We start from the raw sequence: 23155 nt of genomic DNA on the forward strand, positions 1-23155 counted from the left end.
CTCAAAATAAAATTATTCTTGCTTACAACTCAAAAAGATGTCTCATTCCTCTATTACATGTCAAATGGAACTATGCAACTGACTGGATGTTTTGTACCAGAGACAGCTTTGCATATTATTGAACCAAGGACTGAAAAGTAATAATCATTATATCTGTACATACAAACCCAGGGATTTTGAGTCCTCTTTGGAATGTTAGCTTAGGTGGAGTCACATGAATGGTAACTTTAATTCCAACCAGGCATAGGCAATCCAGGAGGTTCTTGGATTGCACTGATGACAGCTTCCTTCTCCAAGTGGTGGAGGAGCCAATGAGGAGAGGAGCTATGCTGGACCTTGTTCTTACCAACAAGGAGGGGCTGGTAGACAGTGTCAAACTCAAGGGTAGCCTGGGCTGTAGTGACCATGAAATGGTCGAGTTTGAGATCATCGAGGCAGCGAGGAAGGTGAGCAGCAGGCTGACCACCCTTGACTTTAGGAGAGCTGACTTGGGCCTTTTGAAGAATCTGCTTGGTATGGTGCCATGGGATGAAGTGCTGGAAGGAAGAGGGGCCCAAGAAAGTTGGTTAATATTCAAGGACCACCTCCTCCAAGCTCAGGAACAATACATCCCTACAAAGAGGAAGGCAGGCAGAAAAGCTAGGAGGCCTGCACGGATGAATAAGGAGCTCCTGGACATGACCAAAAGGAAAAAGGAGGCCTATAGGGAGTGGAAACAGGGGCGGGTAGCCTGGGAGGAATACAGAGGAATCGTTCAAGCAGCCAGGGATCGGGTTAGACAAGCTAAAGCCCTGATAGAACTGACCTGGCCAGGGACATCAAGACAAACAAAAAATCCTTCTACAAGTATGTCAGCAAGAAAAGAAAGACTAGGGAAGATGTGGGCCCTCTCCGGAAGGAAAAGCAAGAACTGGTTACCCGGGACAGACAGAGCTGAGGTACTCAATGACTTTTTTGCCTCAGTCTTCACTGGCAGGGACTGCAGCCACACTGCCCATGAGACAGAATGCAAAGACGAGAATTGGGAAAATGGAGAACCACCCACTGTAGGTGAAGATCAAGTGCGAGACCACCTGAGGAATCTGAAGGTGCACAAGTCCATGGGACCTGATGAGATACATCCACGGGTCCTGAGGGAACTGGCAGATGAAGTTGCTAAGCCACTAGCCATCATATTTGAGAAGTCATGGAGGTCTGCTGAGGTTCCTGCCGACTGGAAAAGGGGAAACATAACCCCCATTTTCAAAAAGGGAAACGAGGAAGACCCAGGGAACTACAGGCCAGTCAGTCTCACCTCTCTGCCTGCCAAGATCATGGAGCAGATCCTTCTGGAAACTCTGCTGAGGCACATAGAAAACAAGGAGGTGAATGGTGAGAGCCAGCATCGTTTCACCAATGGCAAGTCATGCCTGACAAATTTGGTGGCCTTCGACAAAGGGATTACAGCAGCAGTGGACAAGGGAAGACCAACTGATGTCATCTACTTGTGCAAAGCATTTGACACTTTCCCACACAATATCCTGATCTCTCAATTGAAAAGACATGGATTCGACAAATGGACCACTCGGTGGATAAAGAACTGGCTGGACAGTCGCACTCAAAGAGTTGCGGTCAATGGCTCGATGTCCAAGAGGAGACAAGTGACAAGTGGCGTTCCTCAGGGGTCGGTACTGGGGCCTGTACTGTTCAACGCCTTTGTCAGCAACATGGACAGTGGGGTCGAGTGCACCCTCAGCAAGTTTGCCGATGATACCAAGTTGTTTGGCGAGGTAGACACGCTGGAGGGGAGGGATGCCATCCAGAGGGACCTGGACAGGCTGCAGAGGTGGGCCCAAGCCAACCTCATGCAGTTCAACGAGGCCAAGTGCAAGGTCTTACATCTGGGTCAGGGCAATCCCAAGCACAAATACAGGCTCAGCGGGGAATGGCTGGAGAGCAGCCCTGAGGAGAAGGACCTGGGTGTGCTGATTGACGAGAAGCTCAACATGAGCCAGCAGTGTGCAATCGCAGCCCAGAAGGCCAACCATATCCTGGGCCGCATCAGAAGAAGTGTGGCCAGCAGGTGAAAGGAGGTGATTCTGCACCTCTACTCCACTCTCGTATTGCATCCAGCTCTGGAGTCCCCAACAGAAGAAGGACACAGACCTGGCTGGAGCGTGTCCAGTGGAGAGCCACGAGGATGATCCAAGGGCTGGAGCACCTCTCCCATGAGGAGAGGCTGAAAGAGTTGGGGCTGTTCAGCCTGGAGAAGAGAAGGCTCCGGGGAGATCTTATTGCGGCCTTCCAGTCCCTAAAGGGGGCCTACAGGAGAGCTGGGGAAGGACTTTTTACTCGGGCATGTAGAGATAGGATGAGGGGGAATGGCTTTAAACTGGAAGAGGGTAGGTTCAGATTGAACATTAGGAAGAAGTTTTTCCCTGTGAGGGTGGTAAGGGACTGGCACAGGTTGCCCAGAGAGCTTGTTGAGGCCCCATCCCGGGAGGTGTTCAAGGCCAGGCTGGACAGGGCCTTGGGCAACCTGGTCTAGTGGGAGGTGTCCCTGCCTATGGCAGGGGGGTTGGAACTCGATGATCTTCAAGGTCCTTTCCAACCTAAACCATTCTATGATTCTATGATTTATTTCCCTTCTAATAGTTTCTCAACACAGATATCAGGTGAGCCACCCGTGCCACGACGTTAACAAGATTTCCTGATTTGGAGTAGATAAAGTAGTGGCAAATGCAAATCACTGTCCTAACTGACTACTAGAAAACTAGAGTTAAACTAAGACGACCTCATGGAAGGAAACCAATCTCACATGTTAAAAAGTGATCAAAACTTTGCATTCAGATACCAGTAACAAACCCCAAATCCGTTTTTGTGCCACTGCAAAGGAGATTTAAGTCTGGCCTGATCTTTACTGAAATCCAAAACAAAATGACGCCTTTAAAAACTGCTTTGGGGTCTTCTTTAAAATTCCCAGTGCTAGCCCCAATTCTTAGCAAGACAATACCTACAATACCTCTCCTAATGGATTCAAACCTATGCCGACACTCCACCCGGGAAAGACACCTCTGCTCAGCAATCATCCTTGCTATTTGCAAATGCCTTTGAAGTAGGAAAAGACTGAACAGCTGTTTCTTTGCCTGAAAATCCTTCCACCGCTCCTACTATAAAAGGCTAAAGAGATAACTTTGCCGACCTTAAGGTGAACAAGCCGCAGAGCCGGCAATTTCCATCCTTCTGCTCGAGTAGATGTTTTTGAGGGAGAATTACATGAAACTGCCTAGCAGAAAGCAAATCTAATTAACTTGCACCTACTCATTCAGAGCCTCAAAGTCAAATTAATTTTGACACCGAGCAACACAAAGACAAATGTAAAAACACACTTTTGCATGAAATTCAGACACAGTCTTTCATGTCGCAGATGTATTTAGGACAATCTAATACAGATAAAGCCCAGACGTGCGAGACATTCGCTGGTCTGAGGCTGCAAACCAGACGTGTATTTGCGCTGCTGTGGCTGTATCCTTACCGGCAGGGAGAGGAGGGAGGTCTTGGGGATGGGAGATGCTACGTAAGCCTTGCTTTCAAACTAACTTTCCAGGTATTAATGCATCAGGTTAGATCTCCTCTTGGGAGTCAATCTAGTAACTGAGATATAGTAGGGTACTTATGTGATTGACGCTTTTTTCTATGTTACACGCTTGGCTTGATACTGTAAAACTACAGGAGTTGCTTCCCAACCTATGTGACGTTGCCTGCAGTGTCAGATGGATCGGTTAGTTAGCAGACAGCAGCAGCACAAAGCCCAACTCACTCAAGTGGCAGAGAGCCTTTCTTGTGTATGGAAGGAGAATAAACCACATACCAAAAAAAAAAACCCACAATAAACCAAAGGAAACCTACTCGTGCCTCTTTTACACCCGCATAGTCCTGCAGCTACAAGCAGAAAAGTAAGTGGAGGATGAGGAAAAGCGGTCCCTCGTACCACTGCTGCGGCGCAGCTCCACGTCCCCCGTGACTGAGTAACCGCAGGCTGCTGCCGACGGAGCAGCGCTGCTCTTCCCCGCGAGATACAGTAATTGTGCAGCCCCAAGCTGAACCACACCACCTTTCTGTTCTGGACAAAAAGTAACTCACCAAAAACCAGTACATTTTCCAAGAGGTCAGTGCATCTGTGCTGCGTGCCTTACAGTCCCGTACTCATCGCATCTACCGCAAGGAAATGAGTAGAAACACCTCTATCAGTAGGAAAAGGGAGCGATACTCTCCAGGAGCAGCACATCATTAAATCAGGTTGGCCACAGCACAGAAATTATCCCAGGTTTCCTTTCCCAACCATATCAATGCGTTCAGGATGGAAGGTGAATGCATTTCCTTACATTAGAGGATGAGACAGGTGGTTATTGTTGAACCTTTTACACTGAAAGGATTACCTCCAAAATAATTTAACACATTAAGAAGCTACGACCATGACCATGCTGTTGGTATGGAAGGCAGCACCAGGAGGACAGCCAGGCTCTTCCCCAGCAGCAGAGGAAGGCTCCCGAGAAATGATACTGATTCTATGATTCTATGATTCTATGATTCTATGATTCTATGAAATGCCAAGCCTGACCAGGGAACACATGCTCAAATCCATGCACTGCAGAGCAAGAAAATCCTGAACTAAGCTAAGCTACGTTGACACCAATGCATTTTCATGTTTTCCCTTTTTCTAATGTTGTCTTCTATTCTGTAATTAACAATCCAACCTTACAGGCTGCTGGAATAAACACTACCTGCTCTTTGCATGTGGCTTATAATATTAGGGTCTAATAACGGACAGTCTTGCCATGTTTCTGACAGCATCCAAACACCTTTTTTTCCCCATAGGAAACTGGCAATCAGTGTTAACAGGCATACTGTCATAACGTGTTCTAGAGTCCTCAAGGGCTGCCAGAGCTATTTTGGATACTGGTGATACCATACACTGAATCGGTGCAGCAGAGGCTTCTTTGGCAGAAGAACCGCCATCCCCTTCTGCCCCAGGGTGGTAAGGAAGATGGGGAATATATCCCTGCCATACAACTGACCAAAGGGAAAGGGAGCTGGGAGACCTATAATCCAAACACAGGGCTTTGGTGTCTAAGATGTCTAAGTTTTCGTGTCTTCAAAACTTAATGCACCAGATCCTCTGTTTCAATTAAAAATAAATGCTGACTTACATTTGGGCTACCCAGGCAGACACTGAACTCTTAGGGCTACAGAAGCAGCTGCATGTCAGCACGATTTGAAAACAGAAGAAAAAAAGTACAATTATTATTGGACACTATTTCTAAAATGTTACTTATTGAAATGAAAAAAGCAGTCACGGTTCCTTTGTTTCATGTGCTTTTAATAAAAGCAAAGGAAACAAGACAAGACTTTCTAAAAGAACACTAGAAAATAAAATCTCCTTCTTATCCAATAGGTCAGGGATTTGTTTTCAAGCCTGAGCACCGAGGCTCCATTCCCACATCTGCTGGGAGGAATGTGAACATGCATCTCCTCTCCCAGATCAGAATCGTAACCATCAAATAGCATATTACAGCACAGCGTTTCCACCTCTGGACTGCAAAATTTTGTATTCATCCAGAGAACAGAAGAATGTCAACACTAGAAACTGCAAATACTTTTTTCGTAAAAGCGTACAACAGTACAGTGGTTAAGCACAATCCTCTAGGAAATGGATAATGGAAATTCAAATTACAGAGGCAAACAAAAGAGCTGAACGCTGCTCTACCTTAGCCTTGATGGATGGGTTATCCCTTGACTGAGTTTGACCTGAATTTTCACTTACAAAGGCAAAGTAAACAGAAACCCAAATCCAACTCTATAATATCATTGTTGTCATCTTACACATAGAACGAAGAGTTTAAGAAATACGTACTTAAAAAGACTCCTAATCCAAATAATAATAATAAAAAAAAAAAAAACTAAAAATGTTTGCTCTTGAATTCAACTTCTCAGTATGCTTAGAGAGCACACACATCAGGTTAGAAAATCAGGTTGGATTTCACTCTCTAGCTATGAGCACTCATTTTACTAAATTCTAATTTAGTGTCTAGTGCCGGTCTCTTCTCCCAAGTAGCAAGTGATATGACGAGAGTAAACGGCCTCAAGTTACACCAGGGTAGGTTTAGAAAGGATATTAAGAAAAATTCTTCATGGAAAGGGTTATCAAGCATTGGAACAGGCTGTCCAGGGCAGTGGTGGAGTCACCATCCCTGGAGGTATTTAAAAGACAGGTAGACGTGGTGCTGAGGGACATGGTTTAGTGGTGGACTTGGCAGTGGTAAGTTAGTGGTTGGACTTGATGGTCATAAAGGTCTTTTCCAACCTCAGCAATTCTACGATTCCAAATAACTTTTGTTTTGTTTTGTTTTTTATAAAAAAAGGAACACGAGTGCCTTTGTCTCACTGTTCAGTAGATTTTTACAACCACGATAAGACAGAAAACCAAAAAGAGCAGAAGTTCTAGCACATATATTTCTTGCAGCATTTTCAGAGTTTGGGGGCTCTTTTAATGCATGAAAGTGCTTATGTTTGAGTTTGTTACTGGATATGAGATTTAACGCAAAACTAAAACTTTTTCTGAAAGAGAATGAAATCTGAATTCTATCTGAAATAGTATGAAAAAAAAAAATCCAGCTTTTTAAAAGTCTTTAAAAGCTTCAAATCAGATACCATAAAAGCATCCTATTTTGATGTCATTCCTTTTATTTTCACGAATATAAAGTTTCTACACAAAAATTGTTTCTGAGCAGAAATGAATCTGTCTCAAGGTCTATTGATATTCTGCTGTTCGACTGTCTTCAAGTGTTTTCAAAAAGGTCCGTCCCTCCCTTTTCTCTTCCTTTCTCCCTTTTCCTTTGATTTTGACAAATGTAGAACCTCCAAACTGAAAAATATTTCATCAAAAACATTTCCCAGCTCTCCTTCTCTGATACAGCACGTCCAATCCTCCACGTGCTTCTGCTTCTCTCCAAATAATTCCTGTTTACAGTTTTTACCTTTAAAAATTGCTATGATTTTTGCTTGCACCTTAAAAGTTGATACGGACGTCCAGGTCTTCATAGGACCAATTATTTAAATGAAAAAAATATTTTCCTTATAATACCAAGGATTCTTCAGCTCCCACCTGAGGGTCCCCTGTAAACCAAAGGATCCTTTTTGCAGGGTTCAACGGCATAACTTAAGCATCGTGAAAAACTGAAAACAAATTTCCCACCGCTGCTACCTATTTCACAAGAGAAAGGACACCCCATCTGCCACTCCCATAAACAGCAAAGTGGTTTGTGAAGAGGCCAAGGGAATGTCCTGCCAGTAATCCGGCATCTGTAATTAATGAATGCATTCAGTCTTTCAAAACCAGCTTGCACCCAAGCCCACCAAAACCCAATTTTTGGCCAAAGACTGTTCTCTCACCCCGAGGAATGTACTCGGTACCCTTTGCCATCACTGTGCACGACGGCTAATCCACCGCCCTGAGATCAGACACCAGTAAATTAAACAACTTTGATAACAAGTCAGGCATCTTTGCCATTGCATTATAAATTAGGAGGCGAGACGAGCATTGGGTTCCCTCTCCTCGCATGGCCTTCGGCCGGCCCGAGGTCGTGAGCTGACCGCTCCCGTTATCCGCTATTTTCCTGCAAGAACCAGGCAGTGGCGGGACGCAGCGTGGTGGCAAAGCCCTGGCAGACCAGCAGCTTGCAGCCCGCCGTTAAAGCACATCTTGGGACATCCCTCTCTCTTGCCTCAGTTTTCCAGAAATTTAATTTATACCTCTCATCGCTACTTAGGCGTCGGTGTTAGTCGAAATAGGAAACCTTGGCCAGGAAAGCGAAAAAGCACAAATAAGGCGCTTCTTTCCCGGTTTAGAGCAGACGCTTGGCTGCCTGCCAAACCCCGCTCCAGGGTTATGCAAATGCGTTTACTCTTCTTTATCAGTAGCCAAAATATCATCACTTTTGGAAAGCGGCATCTGCAAGATCGGGTCCATTCTTCAGAAGAATGGCAGCAAATACGCTGCACAACAGAACGAGGAGGATGTTACCGGGGGAGGCTTAAAGGGAGCCGTTGTCAGGGGTATTTGATATCAGCAACACTCCAGCCCTGGAATTAAACATGGATTGGATGTTAGGTCCAAAAGGAGAAAGGAAAAGTGTGTGACTATCTGGACACCATACCATGACATGAACCTTTTGTCCTCTATTCCATCAATGGGCTTTCCTCTTGTATTTGGAGTGAGAGTAAGGGACGGGTCAGGCTCAGCCCTCTGCAATGAATCTGAGACACAGCCTCAGCAGGAAAAGTCTGCCAGGAGGTGGCTAATGGAGTTGTACACTGCCAAAAAGGGGGCTAGATCAGAAAAAAACCCAGAAAGGAGCAAGAAAGACAGCTCGATCAGGGATAGAGTCACTAAAACTGAAGCTCTCGGGACCTTCTCCAGAAATTCAATGTATAACTCACACAGGAGCACAACAAAGATGATAAAACATTTATAAAAACAACGTCTTCCGTTCCCCATTTTGACAGCGAATATAGCAGTGAGCATGTGAGGGCAGAGCGAGTGAAATTTTAACAAAGTCAGGATCCCCTTCCCAGAGCCTCCGATAAGCAATGAGATAGAAGAGGCAGAAGAACAGCGAACAAGTCTTCGCAGACATAAACCTGCTGCTGGTCACACGGTGACATAAATCACAAGTGACTCCATTAAAGTCAAGAAGCTACATGAGCATAAAATCTGTATATCTGGAATCAACATACACTCAGACAGGTAATAAAGTCAAGATGTTAGAAACTGCTGGAACAGTTCACAAAGCTTGACTTTTTTCCAACCGGAAAAAAAAAAAAAAATCCATACTTTGCTACAGGTGTATTAGGAGGGGGTAAGAAAAAGGGTAGAATGTATATTTTCACCTCAGTATGTGTGCAAAACCACTGCAGACATTAACAGGGGTAGAGAATTGGACGCAAAATAACCCTTTCCCTCTGCAATTTGAGTTTGCGCAGGTTCCGGGAGCTACAGATTGCTGAGAAACAGATTGATTTCTGCAAAATTCAGAAGCGGGATTTTCCAAGAACTTCTAATATCCTTGAAAAACAAAACACAAGTAGTTCTCTAGAAATCTTGACTTTCTCCGAACTCAATCAATTTCTCGGTCATCTGTAGCTCCTGGCACCTGCCCAAATCCAACCTGAAGTCAACTGGCAGAGCTTAGATAGCTTAAATTTAAATGCGAGAAACGGAGAGAATAAATCTTCCCATTAGTTGCTGCACATTACTGTAACCTTCTCATTTGAATTACAGCAAAGCAACGTACATAGGCTAAGAGACATTTTAGCTAAAACCCATGAGGACAAGAAAGCAAAGCAAGTCACGGATCTAGTATCAGCATCCAAGAGCTACACCCAGATGGGAAGGCTCCTCAGGAAGCAGCAGGACAATCATGGGTTTGCTCACTGACCTACCTTTCCAAGAAATATCTTCTAGTAAATTCACAAGATGAAACTTTTCAGACTTATTTCACCCAATGTTGATTTGTAAGAATGAAGGAGTTTAAGCCGGTGCAATTTTCTTCTGCCAAATATATGCAGTACATGACTGAGAATGAAACCTCCCCCTCCCACAGCCAGCGCCCAGCAACAGGCCAAAGTGATATATAATTCCATTTCCTCCATGTTTTCTCAAAACAACAACAAAAAAAAAAACAGAAGAGAATTATTAAAAACATAAAATGAATTAAACAGTCACAAATCGTAGAAGTATGCAAAATATTCAGCATATGCTAGCTTTGCAAGAAGGGAATTAAATCAAAAAAAAAAAAAAAAAAAAGACCATAAAGAAAACACATAAAAATTTGCATTTTAAACTCAAGAACGGGAACGCATTTGCTGTGGTGCTGCCACGCAGAGCAAGCGCTCCGTCAAACAAATCCTTACCTCAGGGAGGCGTTTTTTCCATCGCTCCTTACACACCTGACCTGCCTGGTTTGGTAACCAATCTCCACCTCCCCAGGACGATGGTGGGGTCTATAGCCTTGAAGTCCAGACATGCTTCGCTCTCCAGAGTCCCAGCCGAAATCCGGCATAGTCCTCCCCGCCAGGTCGACGTCTTTAGGATGGGGCAGCCGGCATTTGCCCCAAGACCCCACTCGGAGGCTGTGGGTGTGCTCCTCCTCCCCCAGAGGACAGGCGGGAGTGCCGCAGGCTCTGGATTCGGTCAGATTCGGGCACGGGGCACCCCCGTAGAGGGGAGGAGCGATGACCGCCCGCGTCCGGTGCTGCAAGCTCTTGGCGCAGCCTGTGCCACACTCGGACCAGCCGGAGAACTCGGACACGACGCAGTCCCGTGGGCAGGGCACCAGGCAGGCTTGCTCGGTGGGCGGCTGTGGAGTGAAATACTCACATATTTCGTTGGCGACGACGGTTCTGTTCAGCTTCTGGAGGCAGCGGACGCTGCGGCGCTGCAGCCCGTGCTGCGCGGTGACGCAAGCCCCGGCTCCCACCTCACCGCCGGCAATGGGGACGAGCCCACACCTCTCCCATCCCGAAACCTCCCACTCGAACAGCTCCAGGTGCCAGTCGCAGACTTTAAAGCACCTCCTTTGGCTTTCGGGTTTGTCCTTCTGGTGGCAGTTCGCGTGGTACGTTGTCCAGCCCTCCGCGTGGGTACACCAGACGGCCCGACTCCGAACGCCCCCCGAGCCACAGTCACCTACACACCGGCCCCAGTGACCTGCAAAAGAGAGAGCGTTGAGAAATGCCATACAGTACTCCTGCCACAGATCCATGTGGACACCCAGGAGCATCCAAACCACACCTCGCCATGCATTAACAAGTAAATAACTACCAGCCGGTCCCTAAAATTGTCTAAAAGCTTCCTAAAGGCTGCAATTCATTTCTCCTCCCAGTGTACTCCCATCTCTAGACCAGTCGGAGAAACTTGGAGGGAAAATAAAAAATGCCCCACAACATCTCATATTAAAGGCAAGCCAGGCACATTCCTGTAGCAGTAAAATGCATCCCAAAGCCTGAGGAAATATGAATATTTAATTTCACTTGTACAAACGAATATAAAAATGATCATGAAGGAACAATAATCTAACAGGAAAAGAAAGTCAAGTTAGATAAGACTGTTTTACTCTTAATAGAGCTATTAGTCAATGGAATAAACTGCACTGGGAAGCAGCTGAATCAGCATCTGCGGTGATAAAACAGTGAGGATAAATACCATGAAAGTAAGAGCATACTCTCAATAGGAGTTCCAAATCATAGAATGGTTTGGGTTGGAAGGGACCTGGAAGATCACCGAGTTCCCACCCCCCTGCCATGGGCAGGGACACCTCCCACCAACCCAGGCTGCTCCAAGCCCCGTCCAGCCTGGCCTTGAACACCTCCAGGGATGGGGCAGCCACAGCTTCTCTGGGCAACCTGGGCCAGTGCCTCACCACCCTCAGAGTGAAGAAATGGAGGGACTGCCTGGCTATGAGAGTGTATGTCTGTATGTCCTGCAGGACCGGTCCCGGAGGTGCTGCTCTGAGAGCAGAGGAGGCCCCTCATGTGCACCGACTTCTGAATTACCCCGAGATGCACATCGAGCAAACCGTTTCCATTCGCAGCACGTGGCACTATAAGAGGTGGTAAAGCTAGTTGTTTGCTAAGAGAAATGAAACCAAAATTAAACCCTGCAATGTCATTTTCAGTTCTGAAGCACATGAACATATATATGTAATCGCATGAATCTTATTTGAGGATTTGCAAGTCGATGTAATCAGACAAGGCTAAATAGATTTTTCTGTGACAACATTATTCAAAAAAAATCCACCAAGCCAAAAAAAATAATCTGAGGGTTATAAGGTATAAAATTGCTTGCAAACTGAAGAGAAAAGGTAAAGAAAAAGCACTTGGGCCGAATCTTAACATATTAAAGGGATTTTGATGATCATATCTCAAGAGGGGCTCATCTCATTTCTAACTTTAAAAACTTTCCAATGCCTCCTAACAGAGCCATTTCACTCGCTAAGAACATTGCATGGGTAATTCTCACTTGAAAATAACTCGTAAGTACACTATCTTTTGTATTTTTTCAAGGCAGAAAATGTACTTACAATAAATAGGTCGATTTATATTAAGCAATGCTACTCCAGTCAAGTTTTTTTAAAATTTATTTTAAAACTACCAGAATCAGTTACATGCCTACACTATGAAACCAAACACACACACAAAACCCCAAATAGCCCCATAATGGCTGCAATTATAATACCAGGTATTTCATCCAGCTGATGGCAGTTTTGTTGATAATCCCATTGTTCTTTGTGAATAGAGGAGTTAATCCTCCAGAGACAGGGGCTCGACATCGTGGAATAAAAAATAAAAATCAATGAATAAAAAAATCCTGTTCTTTTTTCATTCTTAATAAAGGAGAAAAAATAAATAGGAATCGTATATAGCCGAGCCCCTCCTCCATCCCGTCCCGTGCCCTTGCCATGAACCTTCTGCGGGCGCCCTCCTCCCTCCCCCAGGACTGCAACTCTGCCCTCGGTCCGGCACCTTCTCCCGTGGCGGACAGACAGGGGCAAGAGGGATTTTCAGAGTCGTCAGGGTTTAGACAGCTCCAGCTTTTGTTGAATCCTTCGGGCTCTGTGAAAAATCCTGTCCCTTTTATGCCTCTATTTCACACCAAAAGATTCCAGTGCAAGGCAAGGACTCAGTCGTGACATAGCTTGAATGGGAAAAGGCAGCATCAAACTATACTGTGCTCTACGAGCTGTACTGCACTAACGACAGGCTTTCAGCTGAATCTCATATGCTTGAAAACTGAATATTCAAAAAAAAAATGAATCTTTCAATAAGCTTTTGAAGTTCAGTTACATGAAGAGGTCCATTGACAGTTTAAATGTTCATCCTTGATGCTTCACCTTCATCTAAAAGAACATTCTTATACAAATGCCAATAAGATTCAAAACCAGACATCGGATTATGTATATACTGTCATCGCATTAAAAAGAATAGTCAAAATTCAAAACCTCAAGTACTAGGCGGCTTTTTATTAACAGAGGAAAGTAACTATCACAAAGACTAAGCATCACAACATAATAGTATCATGAGCTTATTTCAGCATTTGTTTCTCTGAAGAAGTTCAGCAAAGGCAGTTTAACTTTTTGACAAGTAGAAGTTTCAGTACAGGAAAAGTCTGGTTTTCACCAGTTTTTTTTTAAAGCAAAAATGCAAGAGTATTAGTGTTTCATTTCAGCATTGACCATAACGGTATTTTACTCATCAGTAGGACCTTAAAACACATTACGCCAATTAAGGATTTACTACTTAGTTCTTCGGATAGCAAACAGCGTTAAAAATAAAACCAAAACCCCCCATGGAGTAATACAAAGCAGTTGTAGCAGAGGACTGGCCAAGTTACATTCACCAAACCTACCACTGCTCTTTCATGACTGCACAGAACTTGTCTCATTAGTACTTTTAATACATTTCTGCGTGTTGCTTGTGAACTACTCTGTAATAGCTGCAGGTTTACCAATCCCTACATTAACAGGGGAGAGAGAGACACAGCAGAAGCAACAAGTGGCCATTATTTAATATCAGATGTGAATTTAGAATGAAAAATTACAAAAAAAAAAAAAAAAAAGCAAGGGCTCATAAGTAATTACACTATCATTAGACACATCACAATTTGCAGTTCTTCTCTGGCAAACGTGCTAAAAACGTAGCCTGCTCTTGCTATACTAAAAAAAAAGCAGCATGAAAAATAAGGTTAAATATCAGAAGCAAATCCGATTACTATAGATTTTTTTTACTTCCTGATGATCTCTTCAGGACATGGCAGTAAACTTATCCACAATATTTCATTGCTTAGTTAAATATCCTGTTCAGTAGCTTAAATGAGGAGAAGGATGTAAATACTTTCTAGTCAATAGTCTGCTTTGTAATTGGAATTTAATTATTTTTAGCAGAGTCATGTTAAATTTACACTTTCCTTGAAATAAATCTGAGTCAATTAAAAGAAACATCTCAGCACAATGTGAATACTAATATTAACTACATTTTATTAAAAACCCATGGGAATTTCAGCATCAAAAGCCCAAACTTCAGAAGGATGCTTCATAACTCCTGATCTGGAATGGGAGGCCACTGGTAACTAAAGCAGAAAACTAAATAAAATGAAATATATTTCACAGTGATCTGTCTATAGAAAATACAAAAAGATGAAGATAAAGGATAGATATCATCCGTCTCCTAACCATTGTAACCTAATCAGATACTGGATGGATGTTTGATCTCATCCCAGCAGGACACGGGTGGGAGAATGAAGACAGTGGATCTGTGTTGAAACAGGGGAGCTCCCAGCTGGATATAAGGAAAAACCTCATCACTGTGAGGATAACCCTTGGAACAGGCTGTCCCGAGGGACAGCAGAATCTCAGCTTTGGAGGTTTTCAAGATCTGACTGAACAAAGCCCTGGGATACTCGGTGTGAATTCAACGTTGACTCTGCTCTGAGCAGGAGGTTCACCCAGACGACCTCCATGGTCCTTTCTGACCTGGATTACTCTGTGAAGGAGCACCTAACTAAAAGTAAGGCTTTGTCCGCTAGGACTTACTACCATGACAAAAAAAGTTTTTCACTAAAAAATACCACTGAGATCTGCAAAGTACCAAGGAACCTGCAATAGCACAAATAAATCCGTTAGTCAACCAAAGCAAAGAGAAATTGGATCAAATCACTGTTTCCAAAAATAAGAAGTTAAAGAAAACTTGCTTGACTTGTACAAAAACTGTAAGAGACAGCAGGTTGTCCTTGTTTATGAAAAACTGTCAACTAAGACATCCTACTGCCTATTACAAGACATCTATAACACTGCAGGTAATAATGACGTGAAAGGCATTAATAAATCAAGCCGATTTAATAAAGAAAAACTACACATTGTTCTGTTTGCCATCTTTTATCAGACAGAAAGAGTATCGTATTATTATCCCATACAGCTTCTCTAATCCCGTTAAAAGCATGCAATAACACTGCAATTGTCGTTTATTTGATGTAGTGTGCACTGATTTGCTTTTCCTGCCTGCAAGACCTACCTACAATTATGCAATAATTATGTCTGAAAGGATACAGTGACATCTGCTCTTTGACACACAGGTCACACAAGCACAAGGCAGGCAGGCTATTCAGACAATAATTACATATTACAGACAAAATGAAACACCACTAAACATCAAACCTAAACCAGGAATCCCAGTAAGAGCTGCTTAATAAGTATGTTATCGCTTAATAAGGATCGCTACAATAATTATGCTCTGTTTAATGTGATATTTAGCTTAATTGCAACCGTTTCACCATCGGAGAACTCATTCAACAATAAGCATCTTCCACAATTATTCTGTCCCTGTAGCTACGTACTAATTTGCAAACTTAGGACAAGATGAGCCATCAGTTAAATAAGAATATTGTGTTAGTAATTTATTTCAAACAGGTAATAGATATTGTCCAAGTCAAATCTGATACATAAGATAGGGAATGAACACCGAAAAAATTAATGGACAATCACTGCAATAGTCCTCCGCTTTTTCTTTCCATTTCTGTATCAAATTTAGGAGCAATTGTTCTAGACCTTAACAATTTGCTTTTAAACAGAATGTATTCATTCTTGGACAAAGTTCCCCAGATATCATAACAGAGACGTACATCTTCGTTAATGCCTGGCTGAGGAATAACTCCACCAGACAGGATCGTAACTCCAGAAGACCACTCCAGTGCCCACTTTAATTGAATACTTCTGCTTGAAATGTCATGTAACCACTTTGGATGTCATTCTAACATCCTTCCTAGTAGTTCTGAGGAGAAGGATCTGGGGGTCGTGGTAGACAGTAAATTATCCATGGCCCAGCAATGTGCCCTTGTTGCCAAAAAGGCCAATGGAATCCTGGGCTGCATAGGGAAGAGTGTGGCCAGTAGGTCGAGGGAGGTCATTCTCCCCCTCTACTCGGCACTGGTGAGGCCACAACTGGAATACTGTGTCCAGTTTTGGGCTCCCCAGTTCAAGAGGGACAGGGAACTGCTGGAGCAAGTCCAGCGAAGGGCAACTAAGATGATTAAGGGCTTGGAGCATCTGCCTTATGAGGAAAGGCTGAGAGAGCTGGGACTCTTTAGCCTGGAGAAGAGAAGGCTGAGGGGAGACCTTATTATGGCGTACAAGTATCTAAAGGGTGGGTTGAAGGAGGATGCAGCCAGGCTCTTTTCAATGGTTCCCAGTGACAGGACGAGGGGCAATGGGCACAAGTTAGAACACAGGAAGTTCCGTTCAAATAGACGGAAACACTTCTTTACGGTGCGGGTGGCAGAGCACTGGCACAGGCTGCCCTGGGAGGGGGGGGAGTCCCCTTCTCTGGAGATTTTCAAGACCCGCCTGGATGCAGTCCTGAGTGATGTGCTCTGGGCAATCCTGCTTTAGCAGGGGAGTTGGGCTAGATGATCTCTAGACGTCCCTTCCAGCTCTGAAACTCTGTGATTCCACCAGAGTACATTTATACAAAATGGAAACCCCCAACTCATTCCATGATTTCCGAGAAGAGATAACAACTGATTCAAACAACACATGAGCTTTATCCCTAACGGCATTACAACCAATTAATTGCAACTATTAGTAACGGTGGTAAAAAGTAAATTCCACTGAACCGCTTTCCTCAGAATTGTTTATCAGCAACACTCTGCCTGTCGTATGAAGCATTTTTATGAGATTTATGTAATTTTTATGTAATTTTATGAGACTTACATACTTTTTAATGAGATTTGGGCGTATATTTATTTATTTTGTACCAAACTGATAAAGATCATGTGCAATACCACGTATTGTCTAACGACTAAATTTCTTTTTCAGTATGATGCAAAGTCATTCAATATAATGCCAAGTAAAATATTTCTAATGATTCAGGCAAAGATCTTCCTATGCTGATGAAAGTCATATCATTTGCATACCATGTTCTCTCCATGTCAGTGTACTCGGTCCAGTCGCATCTTTTCTTGCAGACTAAAATCTTTGGGACCAAGATTCCGTACAGAGTTTAGGATACCAGACCTGATACGTTTAGGTATTTTATATTACAAAGTAATACTAGTATAGCTGCTGTTAGCGTGACTGCCTCTGCTTTCTGGAAGAGCCCTCCTGTATGCCTCCCCTTCATCTACCGCCACATCTCAGCCAAGGTACAGCTTTTCTTCCTTGCCTCTACTTAACTGTCTCAATTATTTTGCTATTTATTGTTAACAGCTATTCAGTAAAACACATTCTGCTACAATTTGTATGAAAGATGCTATACACAATAAAAGACTATTGTACTCTTTGCAATGTGTCACACAGGGCAAATAAAATTCCTCTGATTCCTGGAATTAATTTTAAATACCTGCAGCACTTTTTTAAACTTTCATGACCTACGCAAATGAGTAATTCAGCAACTTCGTTATTCATCTTATTTTAGACCTGAATAAAAGTGAAGTTTAGTGACTTATGGTCATGCAGCAGTTTGTTCCAATTCTACATTTCAGGTTTTCGCCTTATTATCCACATGCGGTAACACTCAAGACACACTCCAGCAAGAAAGACATTCTGCAGCAAAATGTAATGAACACTGCTGTTTATGAAAATTCAGTGATTTACTAACCCCTTGGCACCTGAAGGCAGGGCTTCTCAATATTAAGCACTAATGTAAACTGCATTAGCCGAGCTACTCAATCATGTGCCCGCACCCCGGAGACAGCCCAGGGAAAAATACTCTTTTCTTTCAATTCTCAGCTAAAAAAAAAAAAATCAAATCAAATCAAATAAAAAACAACCCACACATTCCAAAATATTTGTGTCATCCTCATCTGACACATTTTGAGGGTTTGTGAGAACAGATTTTTTGCCTTGATAGCAACTGACATTAGGAGATGAGGCCATGATGTATATAAATGTATGTACACTATAAAAACAAAAAGTATAAATAGATGTTATCAACAGATTACAGCTATGAGTAGTGTACTGCATGTGAGATTAAAAACCTCTGCGCACGGGATTATAGATAGTTATAATCAAACTCTGACCTTTTTAAAATTCTAAACATCTATGAAAAGCGATTCCTTTTTAAGCATAATAGCCTTTATAAGGTGTTTGTCAATGTAACCTTAATAGAAAATGCAGCTGAAAAATGTTTCTTCAGTGATTCCACTTTGACTTTGGGGCTCGTATTCCCCAACAGGAACCATTATTTCCCCATGAAAAACACCCAGAATCAATACAGCATCGGTTACGCACCATCACCTGCAACACAAACTGCCCGGCTTACCAGCGGGGAGCCAGAGGAAATACGTGGCCACTGCTGGACACCCATCTCCACCATACCTTCTTCTGATCCCCAGCCGCCTCTCTAGTTACACTTACACCTTCTCTCCGACCACAGGAAAGCTCAGATCCCTTCGAGCACAGCCAAGAAAGAGGTTGAGGAGGTCTATTCTGATATTTGCAGGGAAGCAGAAGGGAGCTTGATATATTTATGAATGGGATTGCTTCATATTTGCCTGTAGGAACTGGGCTGCCCTTCACCTAGGCAGTCACTCCGAGTCATTTTTCCGGCATGCAAAGCCCAGGTTTCACACCAGCTCCACCTTCCTGCTCGTAGCCCAGCAATGGGTAGGATCCCCGCAGAGGCGATACGCTCACCTCACCCACACCTCCACAATGAACCTTTCCGCACAACACCAAGGTCGGCGCTAGTGGATTCCTAAAGGAATCACACCGGGAAACTCGCTGTCAAAGGTTTGCTGCTCTGAGTCCGGGCTTCGGTGGGACAGCTGGGGGGATGCGCTGGCAGCGGTTCAACGTCTGCTTGGTATTCGAGCTCTGAGACACAAAGAGAATTCTTCGATTTCTGCAATAATCCGTTACCTGGCCAGCACCAAAGCTACTGCCATCCCTTCTTCCAAATTGTGACAACTGTGGTTTCTAATTTTCTTACTCTTTCATGAAGCTTAAATTAAGTTTGCTCACTGAAATAATTGCGACGTTCTGTTTTTCAAAACTTTAAAAATTTAAGTCATTTTTTTTTCCACAAAAAAAATGTTTCACAGAAAAAGCTGTGAAATAATACAGCAATTTGCACACCTGCAAACCCTTTAAGTATCAGAATTTACTTCACACGCACATAATCACAGAAATGTGTGCACCCTTTAGACATCATTTTAAGGGAGAACTACTTTTTTTTCTGCTCAGCTTCATGCTATTCCCAACTTCCATATTTTATAACCCACTACAGCACAGAAGCCAGCCTACTTTTCCAGATACTACAGCTATCCATACGCCGTGGTAAAGGAATTAAAATCCAGAACTGCAGATCAAGGTGCTACCGAGTCTGGCTGGGGTTCAATTCTGGAATTGCATTGTCTCCCTCGGCCCCCTGCAGAGATGGTGTGATGTCCAGATGTGTTACAGGGGATGTTCTCCAGGTGGGACCTCTGAGGAGCCCTGGCTGGAGCAGCCCCTCCGCCCACGGGAACTCCCCTGGCTCCGGAGCAGAAGTGGGGCTGCCCCGAGCTCTTGGAATACACTTATACAGAAAATACCTTCTCAGCCATACGGGCCAGACAGTTACTGCTTTTAATAAGCATTACGGAAGAGCTATACAATGGGCAGGATTTCCCATGGTGCCCAAACTGCTGCTAATTAGTATCTCTGCATAGACGGAGAACGCCGACGATAACAATTCCCTGGCAACAGATAGCATAATTAATTCATGCGAAAAGTACTATTTTTAAACATGTGCACAATCAATTTTATAAAAACTGGACAGAGGTTACTGTAGAACTCTGCAAACAGCTTTTAGTGGGCATTTTCTCTTTTTTTTTTTTTTTTTTTTTTTATTATTACAGTCCATATTTAATTACCCACTTTTAATTTTTTACAATTCAGTTTCCATTCACTCTAGACGCTCTTCTTAAATGCTCCAAATTCTAGAGGGAAAGTATCTTGGAAAAGCACAATTCTCTGCAACACCTGGAAATAGCTGTGTAGGAATAAACGATGCAAGCAGCTATGCCAAAGTTTTAGAACGGTAAGTGTTCTCCAGCAGTAAATCAATCTGCTCATCTCACAGACGCCGTGAGCACAGGCTGCTGACGGGAGGAAAGGCTGAGCGTTGAGCAGCGTCTAATCAATCTAAGAGGGCCAAAGAGCTTAAGTTTCCAGACAGCGTAAATCAGGATGAACGGCTTTAAGATGCAAGTGGTTTTTACTTCAGGGAGGAATGAGAGGCAATAAAATTAAAAAAAAAAAAAAAAAAAAAAAAAAAAAAAAGAGACACCCAAAAAAACCCACAACCAAAAAAAAATACCAAACTCTAAATAACTAGATCCAATTCACAAAAATTGAACTGGGGGAGGAGGGATTAATAGAAAAGGAAGGCAACGACAAAGACATTTAATTTCCAAACTGAAATAATCTCCCTTCACATCATAAATTCAGCTTCTTGATTGCAAGATCCAGAAGAACAGAAGAACAGAATAACTAAAATACTTGAATTGGCACTCAGAGAACATGATCACATTACCTCGTTCAGACTTGCAGGTGTTAAAATTAGAAAAATCTTGGGAATCTTGTGACAAGAATTACAAAATATAAGTAAGCATAGCATACCTAGATGAGGATGCGAAGAAAGAAAAATCTCCATCCCATCTGGAGGCAGATATTTCCAGGCATCGTTCCAAATGACTACACACGCAGGTGAGCGAAAGCAAAATATCGTCAGATTAAGATCCGTGCCTCAGGCCAGACTGAGATCCAGGGATCTTATGAAGAGGTTTTATGATCCCATGATGCTTCTGATTATTTTTATTTCTTTTTGTACTAGCACATTAGACATATCTAGTTGGAGAATGGGACACGGCATTCAACGAAATCCCACCCTGAGAAACAGCCCCTCTGCTGCGGTGCTTCTCTATAGACCTTCCTCCCAAATGAGAGCAACAAAACCTAGAGCTGGGGCAATAAAGCATTACGACATAAAAAGCAATTTTCTACTTGTTTTATTTTTTAATTTTGTGTTTTCTTTTCCAGTCAAGTTTGATTTCCCGGACAAAAGCCAGTAACGCTCTAAGGATAAACAGAGAAGAGGGTACTGTAGTCTTGGCCATAAATGTGTGTCAGTCCATTAACGCGAGCCCAAGCGCGGCACCTGCAGGCAGAGGGCTAACCCTCCATCTCGGGGCGGGAACCAGCATATTTAGGGGAAGGGGCAGGGTTCGGGGGTTTTTTCTTTTTAATATCTACACTGCTGAAGTAAAGAAAACTGAAAACAGAATGTCAGTCCAAATAATTTAAAGATGGAAGTATTCAAACATTAAATCGAGCCCTAAAATTATTCAGAGGTCAGCCTTACAATACCGGTAGATCTTCACTAGCTTTTTGGCAGATGTTTTGCTCGCATTATTCTGAATTTATAGTGGTTACATATTTCTGAATAGTCTTCAGCTATCACTGAAACCCTAACAGACGTGCGCCTTTACATACATTTTCACAAGTTTCAACACAAGGGATAAAACCTTGTCCTTTGAGATGTTTAAACAGCTGAGAATATATATCCTGAGGATGACTTTTCCAGCACAGATCTATGTTTCTTTTGAAAACCGCTAAGAGATGTGGCAGGGTGCAGGGAGCATTCAGGTGTTCTGCTGGGGCTGTTTGCTGAGCAGAGAGGAACAATTTTGAACTTGGAAATCTGGTCACTGTTGCCATAAAAGATATCACGCTATGATTTTTTGAAGTCAAAGAATGGTAACATGGAAAAATACCAGTTACAGATGCACATATGCCGTACGCATATTTTACATCCAAACTTAAGCATCTGCTTTTACAATATTAGTCCACACTTGGCAACCGAAGATTTTTAGAAACAAATGTTCTTCTACATAAGTAATCATTTAACAAGGCCTCAAAAAATGTAGCCCTTAATAGATTTAATTAACAGGTTAATGATGTGCATAGCATGCATGCTCTCAAAAGTAAAGATCATAGAATCATAGAATCATAGAATCAGTGAGGTTGGAAGGGACCTTTAAGATCATCAAGTCCAACCATTAACCTACCCTGATAAAAACACCACCACTCCTAAACCATGTCCCTAAGCACCTCATCTACCCTTTTCTTAAACACCTCCAGGGATGGTGAATCCACCACCTCTCTGGGCAGCTTATTCCGATGTTTAATAACCCTTTCAGTGAAAAAATGCTTCCTAACATCTAATCTAAACCTGCCCTGACATAACTTGAACCCATTTCCTCTTGTCCTATCACTTGTCGCCAGGGAGAAGAGGTCAGCTCCCATCTCTCTAAAACCTCCTTTCAGGTAGTTGTAGAGGGTGATAAGGTCTCCCCTCAGCCTCCTCTTCTCCAGGCTAAACAACCCCAGATCCCTCAGTCGTTCCTCATAAGGTTTGTCCTCCAGACCCTTCACCAGCTTTGTAGCCCTTCTCTGGACACGCTCCAACACCTCAATGTCCTTCTTGTAGTGAGGGGCCCAAAACTGAACACAGTACTCGAGGTGAGGCCTCACCAGTGCCGAGTACAGGGGGATGATTACTTCCCTAGTCCGGCTCACCACACTATTCCTGATGCAGGCCAGGATGGTGTTGGCCTTCTTGGCTGCCTGGGCACACTGCTGGCTCATGCTCAGCCGGCTGCCCACCAACACCCCCAGGGCCTTTTCTGCCAGGCAGCTTTCGAGCCACTCCGCCCCCAGTCTGTAGCGCTGCATGGGGTTGTTGTGACCCAAGTGCAGGACCCGACACTTGGCCTTGTTGAACCTCATACCATTGGCCTCAGCCCATCTGTCCAGCCTGTCCAGATCCCTCTGCAGAGCCAATCTACCCTCAAGCAGATCAACACGCCCCCCCAGTTTAGTGTCGTCTGCGAACTTACTGAGGGAGCACTCGATCCCCTCATCCAGATCGTTGATAAAGATATTAAAGAGAACGGGCCCCAGCACCGATCCCTGGGGGACACCACTCGTCACTGGACACCAACTGGATTTAACTCCATTTACCACCACTCTCTGGACACGGCCATCCAGCCAGTTTTTTACCCAACGAAGAGTATACCTGTCCA

At 43.5% G+C, this 23155-nt stretch overlaps 1 protein-coding gene across 1 annotated transcript in view; it reads right to left on the minus strand.

Moving 5' to 3' along the window:
- Nucleotides 1-23155, minus strand: part of THSD7B (thrombospondin type 1 domain containing 7B) — a gene marked incomplete at its 5' end in the record, with an annotated part of 282468 nt that overhangs the window by 215065 nt on the left and 44248 nt on the right. Inside the window, one exon of the mRNA XM_082484447.1 lies at nucleotides 9952-10747. Within this exon, the coding sequence (XP_082340573.1) occupies nucleotides 9952-10747 (796 nt within the window). The remainder of the gene's footprint in view (nucleotides 1-9951; nucleotides 10748-23155) is intronic.

Source organism: Vanellus vanellus, assembly GCF_965231255.1.
Source record: "Vanellus vanellus genome assembly, chromosome: 5".
In the NCBI taxonomy this organism is placed as follows: Eukaryota; Metazoa; Chordata; class Aves; order Charadriiformes; family Charadriidae; genus Vanellus; species Vanellus vanellus.